At 43.6% G+C, this 12,254-nt stretch overlaps 1 protein-coding gene across 1 annotated transcript in view; it reads left to right on the forward strand.

Annotated features, from left to right (window-relative positions):
* LOC105741353 (spermatogenesis-associated protein 31-like) overlaps positions 1-11,075 on the forward strand; it is an 11,993-nt gene extending 918 nt beyond the window's left edge. Inside the window, exons 2-5 of the mRNA XM_023708745.1 lie at positions 6,932-7,088; positions 8,216-8,273; positions 10,450-10,600; positions 10,795-11,075. Coding sequence (XP_023564513.1) covers positions 6,932-7,088; positions 8,216-8,273; positions 10,450-10,600; positions 10,795-11,056 — 628 coding nt within the window. The 3' untranslated portion in view covers positions 11,057-11,075. The remainder of the gene's footprint in view (positions 1-6,931; positions 7,089-8,215; positions 8,274-10,449; positions 10,601-10,794) is intronic.
* Positions 11,076-12,254: the final 1,179 nt, after the last annotated feature.

Consider the following 12,254-nt stretch of genomic DNA (forward strand, 5'->3'; position numbering starts at 1 on the left):
AAACATTCCCTTTGATGCAATGAGGTACATGTCTACACAGTTGTCAGAGGATCGCACAAGCTCCAGTAATGTGCTGTGTGTCACAGCACTGAGGGATAAAGGCCACAAGTGGCCTGAGAAAGAATCATTTTGTACCTTACTCTAATGAGCAGCAGCCCTTTTGAACCAGGGGGAAGGGCTCAGGTGACAAAAAGTGGGAAGCCTGTAGTGTACGTCATCCTGATTCCCTATGCGAGACTTTATCTCCTGGGGTCCTTATGTTCTGTGAACTATTGCTTGGGACTTGGCATGATTTGGAATGAAGCAGTTGTTTCTCTTCCAGGTGGTCTTAGACAGTATACTTCCAGGAGGTAAAAAAGAAAAGAAAAATATTTTATATTACAGTGATATGAGTCAGACAGAAGTTTACTGTCCAGAGGGAGCAAGGAACAAAGAACAGAGCCTAAGGAAACTGGTTCCTTGTTACTCCAGCAAGCATAGACAAGGTAGTAGCAGATCCCTGGAGGCAGAGCTCTGTCTGTTCTTTGTTCCTTTACCTGGGAAGATAATAAACAATGACAGGTATACTAGCTGGCGAATGCCTTAAAGCAATGTTGATAGTAGTTTGTTTACACCAAATTACTTATGCATATTCCCTAGCTGTTTGTAGCCCTCAACCAATGTGCAAAGTTTCCCTGGCTCCAGACTCACTAGAGAGAGACTAACCTCAGGGAGACCTCTGAAGCCATATTCTGTAGGTCTTCTCCTTTCCTTGGGTACCAACTCATAACCTACAACAGTACATGACCTTCCACTTTTTAATGTGCTGAAATGTAAAAGAGATGAACAATATCTACTGAGTTACATGGAATAAGACCAATTATTTCTGAAATCGTAGAGCTCATTTTTTATATATTATTATCTTTTTCCAGTTTCATTTACATTTATCACGTAAATATATCTGTTTCTAGGAAAATAAACATATATAAAACATATTCCCATACCTACACACAAATACAGATATATGTATAATAAATACATATCTGCCAATATATAAGTGTTGCAGGCAGCTGAGTTAGCTAGAAATATTATAGGTAGTCAGGCAGAGCAAGGCCCTAGAAGGAGATAACACAGAAGATATTGTACCTTACAACTGAGGGAGGGATGGGTGCCGTTTAGAGCAGATCTAAAGGCAAAGATCAAACAAATGCTCACCTTCCTAAAGATTGGCATCTGAGATTGATCACCACCCTGAGGGAGACACAAGAATCATTAATCTGACTACTACTGAATGGCTACCTGATAAAGTGCTGTTCTACAATCATGTCCCTTCATGATGTGACTCCTTTCCCCATTCGGTCCTTCACTGAATCAATTTTACCAGAGCAAAGGTGCTGGTAATCTCATTGGTTGGCCATAGTTTTGTCCCACCTCTTGTCCACCTGAGAAAATTCCCATTTTCTCCACCTTAGACCCACATGGATTTATACTATAAAAGTCCTTGGAAGAGAGAGCATCTGGCGGACTACCTGCTCAGGTCCCCCTTCTGTCCAGCTCTCGGTTAGGAGCTTTCTTTCCCTCAATAAATATATCATGATCATAGCCTCTTTTTGCTCCTAAAATTCATTCCTCAGTTTCAGAGAACACGAACTCATCCAGGTCAGGTTGTGAGATCATTTATCCCTGCGTCATTTGGAAGTTCCTTGTATCATAAGCCTAAATAGCTGATAAGCTTTTACTCTCATTATTTTTAGATGTCACCATTGGTTCTGAGGCTTGTTTCAAAAATGAAACTTTTGTGTATGTTTGTCTGCACTTCATCATTTTTTACCTTGATCATCATCATTTTGAGCTGACTTGTCTTAAATTAGAAATTTGAAACTGGCTAGAGATTGCAGAATGATTGTGTGATATTATAATTCTTGCCTTTCTTACTAGCAAACATGTTACTATAGTTAGCTCCAGGGTTACACAATGGATGACTTCAATGAGTAGTGTACTGAAGTTCTCTTAACTATTTCAACAAAGGGACTTGACTTATGGGTCACTTGCTTCTAAAATCTGGGAAGATCTTGACTCCAATTTTATACTAGAACGTTTTTTTTTTTTTTTTGTATTTTAGGGAAGGGTCTACAAGATGTTCAGAGTCTCACTACTAGATCAGACTCATAGTTTTCTGCCTGTTTACAGCCTCCCAAGATCTGGGATTACAGACGTATGCCACCACAGGCACTCTCAATTGTCATTTCTCCGTGCCCTGGGGGTAGGGGTGGCATGGTAGGCCCAGGGATCAAATCCTTGGCCCTTGTGCCTGCTTACATGTGCTTTAATCCACTAAGATATTTGGCCAGCTCTTATTCTAGACCTTAAAAATTTCCAGTTAGTCACTAATGATTAAAACTACCATGTATTAAGTGGCTTTTTGGTTGTTGGTTTTTGTTTTTTTGTACAAAAGTACTTAAGTTTTGTTCTGAATGCATTTTCTTAATTCTCAAAATGCTCCTGTCAATTTGTACAATACTTTCACTTCCTATTAGCTATGATGTCAAAGAACTGAAATTAAGTGTTTTGTACTTGTGACCATGACCTCACCTGAACTTTCACTCCCGGCCCTCAAGTGAATACTTTATAGGCCTCATCATGCTGTGTTCCTTCTCTAAGACGCAGTCATAGAACAAAATCCTCCATGGACCATGTCTTGAGATGAGCTGCCCATGTAACAGGGTGGGAAATGCATGACTTCTGAGAACCACACATGGAAGACAGGTGAGGTCTATTAATGATCTGCTGAAGTAAAGTGGGTGACAGATTCATTTGTGAAGAATGCCAAGCAAGAAGTATTGCATAGAACTCAGGCTACTGAAGATCCCATGAGCCAGGTGAGGAACATCAGCATAGGGATTCATTTTGCAGGCACAAGATCAGTACTGGTTTCTGATCCTTATCATGTAAATATGAGCACGAAGGTGAGTATTAGCTCTGCTGTGCTGATCTTCGCTCTGTAAGCAGTATCAACATCTGCTGTAGCAGACAAGAGGGGTGGATAACCCTTGTGTGACAAGGGCAAGGACTTACGGCACATTTCCTGAAACCCCTTTGTAGCCACTGGCCACATAATTCTTGAGTTCTGACTCTATGAAGACAGCATGAAGGCCTGAGGAGAGAGTTTCACTGAATAGTTGCCAGCCTGGTGAATGCAAGGTCCTGAGCTCACAGCCTAGTAAGGAAAAACAAAAATCAAGACAGACCATGTAAAATGGAAATTTCTGAGTCTTGGCCTTGTGACTCACTGGGTAGCCACTGCAGCTCACTGTCATTGTCACTGACTAGGATTTGATGAAAAATACTTTTAAGAAATCTCAAAGGGTGACAAGTACACTGGCTAGTAACATCACAGCCACAAAAAGAAACAACAACGAAAAACAACTGTGGAATATTCCCCAATGAAGGCACGTCTCAGGGAATCTGGAATAGCAGTTTCTTCAACTTCGGTAGTGTCCTCTTTTCTACAATGTCCAACTTCCTACATATGTTTGTAGACATAATCTAGAAAGTCTCAGATGCTTATAAATCACCAGTTGAACTTTATATGTAAGTGTGTGATGGTGTGATGTTTGGGGTATTGTTTCAGCTAGAAATAGAAAATCTCAGAGCCATCGGAACATATATTTTAAAGACATATTGATGCTTTGGTTTCCTACGGCTTTTATTAAAATGCATAGCATCAGGCAAATTACTGCTTTCTCTGCCCTCAATTTGACAGTTTGCAAAATAACAATACAAATAACTCCGTTTCTTCTCCTGGAGTTATTTAAACATTAAGTATAATTCAGATTTTACATATAAGAAATTCACAATAATGTTTGGTATTTTGATAGCATTCTGTGAATATCTTTTATTATTAGTTGAGACATGGTGGGAAAATTGAAATTTTACTAATTATCCCAAATGTCCTCCACTGAACTCATCTATTAAAAATGAAACTGATATTTAAAAATGAGATTTCTTTTTTCAATTTATAAATTTGGTACAGAGTTTCCATACACAACTTGGACTAGCAGTCATCCTCCTGTTTTCAGTGTCCACAGGGTTAGGTTACAGGTGTGCACAACTTTGCCCAGATTGGTCTAAAGCTGAGTGTGCCCTAGGGGCAGGACCAATGCATCATGTGTGACCAGGGATGCAACCTTGGCCCCTGACATACTACCCTGGTCCCTGAGCTTGCCAAAGCAGAGGATTAATACACTGAAATATCTCACAGGCCTAAAATGAGAAGATTCTAAGGAAATCTAGATGAAGCTGGTGATTTGACTTGCAGGTTAAGTCCTGTGTTTGGTGATCCTGGTTGAAGTGGTAGAGGCTGCTCTTTGGCTTTGGGTGTGGTGGATAATGTCACTTCAGTGCAAGTCATCAAAAATCAATGGTGTTACCTAGCATGGTGTGTCCTGTGTTGTCACACATGCAGCTGAAACTCATAACAGAATTTTCCTAGGTATGATGCACCTATAGCCCACCAGCACCTCTGACTAATACACCTCTCACCTTCTGTGGTTCTAGAGTACCCTCGAAGGTGCCCAGGGTGTCTTCTGTATGTGCAGAGGTCCCGTTTGCTGTGATGGGACAAGTGCCTGACAGAGGCACAGGAGCTGTGTCTCCATCATATCCATTCCCCAGCACTATTCGCTGAGGTTCTGCCAGGGTCTGCTGAGAACAGAGCTCGAGTTTCTGAAGTCTGTGTATGTATTGTTGTTGTCTGTTCTTATTGCATAAATGTTTCTCAACCCGGGGGCTATACCTGCAACTTCAAGCTGTTCCAAGATGCAGGCTGGGTTTCCCCTGTAAGCTCCATTCCTCTTAGGTCTCTACAGCTCCTCCAGCTGGCCAGATGCTCACAGCCATACTATGCACATCTCCTGCTACTGATCAGAGCCTAAGAGACCATGGACAAGGTCACCTTGGAAACTTTTGCTGTACATACCCTATGAGAGCCTTCTTTGCTATTGAGCTGTGCTCCATTTTTAATAGTAGACATAATGAAAACATCAGTACTATTCTTTGGTTTACTGGCAATTTATGTATTTAGTTTTCAAAAACAGAACCAGGGGAACATAAAACAATACATATGGTACAGATTTTTAAAACAAGAATAACTGATTAACAATGGTTGATATATTATCTATTTTTATTGTCAAATCTATTGGTGAGATTAACAGATATACAAGATAGAACATATGTTTCAGTATTACCTCTTGCTTTCAAGAAAGATTAAATTTTTTTCTTGTCTCTTTTTTAATCCAAGTCATTTTTATTAAAAATATTAATTGTACATATTAACAGAATTCAGGGTGTCATTTTAGTACATGTACTGATATACAACACTCACTGATCACATTCACTTTCATTTCATGACCTTCTCCCTTCTCAACCTATAATTATCACTCTCCTACATTCAAGTTCATTTTTCTTAAACTTCTATAAGAGAGCATATTTTTACTACATCAAATCAAACTCAGGACCTTGCTCCTGCCAGGAAGGTGATGTGCAGCTAAACTATATTCCCAGCTTAAACTTCTCTATGAAAGACAATACTTAGTATTTGTCTTTTGACATTTTCCTTCTTTGATGTAACATAATAACGCCCAGACCCATTCTTGCTGCAAACAACATGGCTCAATTTTTATGGCAGAATAGTGAATAAATCCTTCATTTTTTCTATTCCTCAATGGACTGGTACCAAGTAGACCTAATACTTTAGCTATTGTGGATAATGTGCTGACTATATCTCCTTTGGCTATATACCCAAAAGTAGGATTTTAGATCAAAAGGTAGAAATTCATGAGTGAAGCTGTCTGTGCCTCAGGTATCCATGACAAACCACTGTTGGTTCTGAGTTTGGAAGGGCCCCACAAAAAATATGCACAGCTCTGAGAGCTGTTACCATAGTGACTCTCTCTCTCTCTCTCTCTCTCTCTCTCTCTCTCTCTCTCTCTCTCTCTCTTCCTCCCTCCCCTGCCTCCTTTCTCCCCCCTTTTGCCCTACTTCTTCCCCTCCCCCCCTCTCCATCTCTCTCCTTTCTTTCATTCTTTCCTTCTTTGAGACAGGGCCTCACCATGAAGTTGAACTTGCTTATGTAGCCCAGGCTGATGTTTAAGTCATAGCAATCTCCCTCCTGAGTTTTCTGAGTTCTGGGATTGCAGGCATGAACACCACTATGCATGTTTATTCCTTGTATTTTTTAAATAAATAATTATAACCATTTTAGGTAAGGTGATACGGTAACTCATTGTGCTTTTGTTTGGACATTTCATGATACTAATGCAAATATGATGAAAGTGAAAATATCGTATTGTGGGACAGGGGAGATAGCTCAGTGGAATAAGCAGTTCCCTGGCAAGTGCAAGGGCCTGAGTTCAGTCCCTGTTTCTGCCAGAAAAAAAAAAAAACTGTTTTCTGAAAAATAATAGATTAGTTTATGAAAGCATATGAGGGTATGTGTGTGGATATGCATATGTTAGTCCTTAAGATCACTTTGTCTATTTTAAGAATTATAAATGCTAAACATTTATAAAACTGTCACTGAAGTTTTGGCATGAGCCAGACCTGAACTGCATAAAATTTCGTGGTTGTATCTGTGTTTCAGGAGAGAAAAAGAGAAAATAGACTATACTCTGTTTCTGATAGGTTGAGCAGGTGGAGGAAGAAGGAGGGATCCTGAAGTCCTAGAACGGCACATATTCACTGTACTGGGGAGAGGGGGAGGGGAGGGCAATGGCTGAGCCACTTCTTCTTACTCCTCCCCCACCCCCAAGAACCCTTTGTGATGAGGAGGCCACAGCTCTGTGATGCAGGCCTGGAACCTCTACTTATTGCCAGATAGAACACTCAGGAATCAGTTCCCTGAGAGCAATGCTGAGATTCAGAAAATGTAGAATCTTCTCTTTACTCTGAAAAGTCATACTGCTGCATGGCTGAGCTCCACATCCACAACCTTTGTGATGGATATGATCCTTGCCTTTGCTTGTGGACTGGGGCTTTTCCTTGAATTACTTCCCTGGCTCCAGTGTGAACCATCCCTACCAGCATCCAGGAAGAGGAGAAACATCAGAAAGGTAAGAAACCCACAGCTCAGACCTAGCAGACAGCAATTTCTCCCAGTTTGCCACTCTTCTACATTGGGGAGACATGCTGAAAGTGAAGAACTCCAAGAAGAAGAAAACATCCTTCCTCTGGGGCAGGCATGGAAGGCAGGGAAAGTAAGCACCATTATGTCTTTGTGATGCTCTCAGACCTCAGGGTGGTTTGCTCGAGGTATCAGTGTGAACAAGAACATGATGACTCAGTGGACAAGGCCTGGGTTCCAGAGGTGGAAGGAGCTGGGAAGAAGGCCAGACCCTGAGCCCTGGCTCCTGTCCACATCTCCCGGCAGGTGCTTCTGGGCCCAGCTTTTCCTGTGTGCTGGGCTGATGTTAGAGCTGAGCTGAGGACTGAGATGATAGGGCAGGAGAGATTCCATTTTGTTATTCTTAACACCATTTTTAAAGTCGCTTAAACAGATGAGCTGGCTCCTCTAGCCCCTATCCTCTAGCTAACAATAGCCCATAAAGAAAGAAAACAAAGGAACAAATTGGTGAATCAAATTGAGTGGTACGTTAAATGTTAAACTACATGTCCACCTGACTGGAAATGTAAACTTCTCGGAAATGTAAACCTTGTAACAATTGTGTGGCGTTCTTCTAAAATTGCAAAATGAAGTAGTGTGATTACCACGGTTACTTACAAAGGTACATAACGTCAATACAAAGTCCTCCCAGGGTCAGTATTCCCAGATCTGACATTGGGGTATCATCTGCTGGCTAAATAAAGCATTGGTGGTTCACATTCTCTGTCACATAGGAGTGTTTTTCTCACTGTTCTGCAGCAACAGAGGGAGTTCAACCACACCTTAGCCTGCAGATGCCCCTGGCCTCTGAAAGCTCAGATGCAGCTATTGAATTGAAATTGGTTTTTGAGCAGAGAATTCAAGACCCCTTATGGGGATCTCATTTTAGAAAGCTCCTGTGTGTTTCTGAAAGGACTGAAAAACCATTATTATTAAAATGAATAAGAAGAAAGAAAAAAACAGGCTTCATAATTCATTGATGAGTGCCATAATACTCATGAGTTCTGAGTTTCTGCATTCTGTCAGGGAGAGAGAGGAGAATTGGGCCATGGCCTCTCACTATTTTCCTTGTCTCAGCATCCAGTGCAGATGAAGTGGACAAGCAGGAGTAGGAAGAGGACTGGCACTTTCAGAGGTAAGGCTCTGCCTTTCAGTGCTCTAATCCCAGAACTAAGGTGATTTTGCCTGTCTCTGGGGGAATGTCAGCTCGAGAGTCCTGAGAAGGCTTCTAGTGGCAAGGCAGGAGGCAGATGAGTGCTCCTCGGGTTCCCTGCTCAGAAGGAAGCTATGCTGCGCCATTGGAACTTATCACCAGTAGGGGACAGTGCAGCCAGCAGTAGCACAAGATAGCAAGAAGTTGGAGGTGGGCAACCAGGTGAAGCCCAGCTGTTTCCTTTGGCAGTGGCTGATTCCTTTCTAAAGCAACCCCGTCCTTACCCCCACAGCACAATTCTAGAAGGATTACTGTGGGTGAAGGCTATGGAGGCACTTTCTACTGATGGAGCATTGCCCATGTGGATACCATGCAGCCAGTGAATGCTGGGCCATAGGAACTTGACACTGATATTTGGGCCTCAGAGTGCAATGTCACAGCTCTCTCCTAAGGGGACATTCACTTTAGCATCTTTCAAATTTGCAATCCCTTTGCTGCCCTTAGCTCTTGTAACCAGGCTCCTAATGCCCACTTGTAGACTTCTAGAAACACCTGAAAGAGACCCAGAACCTGACTCCTGTGGCACAAAGGTAAAGAACTCCTTTCTCTCCAACCTCCTTCCAGTAGTGTGACGCCAGGGTCATTGAGCAGCTTCTATATGGGGAAATCCTGTACCCGTGAGACAGGGGGATGCTAAGGCCCTGGGGCAAAGGGTGGATAGAAAGAGAACAGGGAAGCCTTGATAAAGGGCAGTGCAAGAGCCCTGGGAACAGGTTCCAGCCTTGCCCACCCACAGACCATGCTCTGGCTGCAACTAAGCCTCTATTCATTGCAGCCTCCCAACGATGCTCCCTGATCAAGATCTCCCTGCTGCTGTGCACACAAGTCCACCCATCACAGCCCTGATGCCATCCAAGGAGCATGTGGATGTTCCAGCTCTGTCCCCAGTAAACGCTGCCACCACTCCTCTCACTCAGCACCTTCTAACTCTGGCCTCCTCTCCATCACCAGGCTGGTCGCACCCTGCTCAGACCCTGAGGGCTCATCTACCTCCCTCCCTGCCTCTCAGCATCCAGAGCACCTGCTTGCCCTGGAAAGACATTCATCCCAGACACTTGCACTTCCTCTCCTCCACCCACATCCCCCCTGATCCTGCCACAGTCGCACAACACTCATGGGACACCAAAGAGAGGACAGATCAGCTGCTTCATCCTCAACAGCTGTCATATTTTAAGACCTTGGGGATCGCTTTTGGGAGAAATGCAGTCAGTTTTTCTGGGGTCTGCCCTCCCTGCAAAGCGAATCCTTCTTTGCTGCTGCCTGGAGGTCCCAGGACTGTCCTGTTCCACACCTTCCCACCTTCTTATTTAACAAAATGTCAAATATTTGCATAGCTTGCATGCAGGATAAAATGTTTTGCAGGGTTCCCAGGCTCAGTGCCCATCCTGTCTGGGACCCAGATCTCCACCCCAATACAAGTCCCCAAATCTTGGTTATGCCTAGACTAGGACACACCCCTACTCCCTTCCCAAATCCTGTCACCACTTTGTCTCACAAAAGAGGCTGTGGAGCAGCTGGTTCTACCTAACAATAACCCACAGTCTCCCACCCAAACTGAAATACAAGCCCCAGGAAAACCCTTGTGCAAGAAGCAACTGGAGTGGGCAGGGGCTGTCCCCTCAGGAATCCAAAGGTCTCAGGAAGCCTGACAGCCAGTCCACTCCCAGCCTTCTCCAGGACAACTGTGCTACTGCCGCACTTGCTCACAGTTTTCAGAGGCAGCCCTGAGCTCACAGAAATATTGGAGCAGCACATCCAAAAGTGGATCACTGAACACCAGTGGGTCCTGCTCTGCAGGATTCAGGAGACTGCAGAACTCACACGGCCTTGGTGTGCCTTGGCTCTTTCTTGTCAAGCCAAGGGCAAGCCTCGGCCCTCACCTTCATCTATGTATACAGCTGAAGTCAGGAAGGATAAGCCTCAGCCCTCTTCTTCATCCCTCTCTAGAGCTGAAGGCAGCAAAGACAATCCTGGGCCCTCTCCTTTACCCGTGTGTACAGCTGAAGGTAGCAAGGACAAGCTTTGGTCCTCTCATCGGTGTCTATTGCTAAAGGCAGCAAATACAAGCCTGGAACCTCTCCTTCATCCCTGTTTATAGCTGAGGGTAGCAGGGATTTACAGAAGGTGAGGTTCCAGTTGAGGGAGGACTTGGGCAAGAGTCTTGGGCATATTCCAGGCAAGGCCCCAAAAGATGTCTCCAGGGCCTTAGGAAGCTCCCCAAGAACAGTTCAGGGGGTGATCTTGGAGAAGCCAAGAGAAACCTGACAAGGTCCACAGAGATAGAGCCGAAATGACTCACCAGAAAGCATGGAGAAGAAACACACCGACGTCATGCTCACAGAGCATTTGGGAGTGAAGTCAGGGCAGATCCACATGGGGTTGATTCCCCTGAGAGTGCTCCCATCCTGGCTCACTACCAATGGTGCCTTTCTGCCTCTGACAGCCACATGGAAACCAGAAAGTCACCATACCGCAGGGCTCAGGAAACCAATGTTTGTCCCATCCAGAAGTTTTGCATCTCAAAACCATGCAACCTGCAGGCTCTTGAGATACACATCACAAGGTTTAGGGTGAGGCACAGGTGGGGCCTCCCACTCAAGTTTCTCAAGGCCATAAACATCTTTAGACCCACAAAGGCTCCACTCTTTCACCCTTTCCACTGTTTGCCCTTCCCTCCTCATCTGGGATTTCATGGGCTCTCTTGACAGTTGAGGATGTCATGTTTCTAGGAAAACTACCTCTGGCATTTCTTGAGGAGGAGGTAGAGTTCAGGGAGTCTGTCACTACCCTAAGCAGTCTCATTGTCTACTCTCTCCTGTGTAAGGAGACTGAGCAGGCCCTGACAATTATCTCTCCTGGAGACAGCCAGTGGTCCTCAGAACCCCCCTCTCCAAATAAGATAGGAGAGCACAGGGCCTTCACAGCAATTTACACACAGAATTGTGGGCAGAACCTGTGAGAGCAGGACTGTGCTGCAGGTTGGTAGAGGCAGCCTCAATGTGCGCTTGCTTTCTGGAACATGTGTGGATCACAACACAGAAGAGCCAGGCTTGCAGGCAGACATGGTGAGCAAATTCCACCAAACAGAGGTTAATTCCCTGTAATCCTGTGAATTATCCTGAAGTCTGTGTCTTGGATGTCCACCTTCCAGATAGATTGGCATCGGCCGTGTCCCAGTGCAATCGCCACAGCTCCCCCATGGGGAAATGTTAGTCTCACACATCATGTGGTCTAATAGCAGACAGAAGGAGCAGCATGAGCTGGCAGAAGCCCAGGATCCCACAGCTGACTTCTCCTCTAAAAATCAGGAACAAGACAAAGATGGCCCATATGACCAATCCACTTCAACACAGAGCCGGAAACATTAACAGACAATCAACTTGACCCACTCAGTGATAAACTGATGCAATTTGACATTTGAGATAAGTCACACATTAAAGCCCAGCCCACATGTCACAATATTTATCTTTCATAAACACTGCTTGCCTGCACAGACACACGAACTCAAAATAGAAGGATAAACATGAAGTAGGAAGAAATTATAATGTATTTTCCCAAACTGGATACTTTTTTTGTTTTAAAAAATATTTCAATATTTATACTAATTTGTTTTGTTCATCCTATTAGATTATCTTAGTTGAAAAGAAAGTATTAAATTGTTATCACTTTATTTTTTGCAGGAGTCTTCTAGGTTTATGTCTTATCCTGTGAGAAACTGCATTGAATATTATGATATACAGTATATTAACTATTCTTATTCTCTTATTGCTTGGTTATGAAATTTTAATTTTTCATAAGACAAAGTTAATGGAATTTCTCCCTCCCTCTCTTCCTTCCATTCTCCTTTCCTTAGTAATAACTAAAAAAAGCCACTATGCAGATTTCTAGTTTTCTCATGAAACA

The sequence above is a fragment of the Octodon degus genome, unplaced genomic scaffold (genome assembly GCF_000260255.1).
Source record: "Octodon degus isolate 3935 unplaced genomic scaffold, OctDeg1.0 scaffold00526, whole genome shotgun sequence".
NCBI lineage: Eukaryota > Metazoa > Chordata > Mammalia > Rodentia > Octodontidae > Octodon > Octodon degus.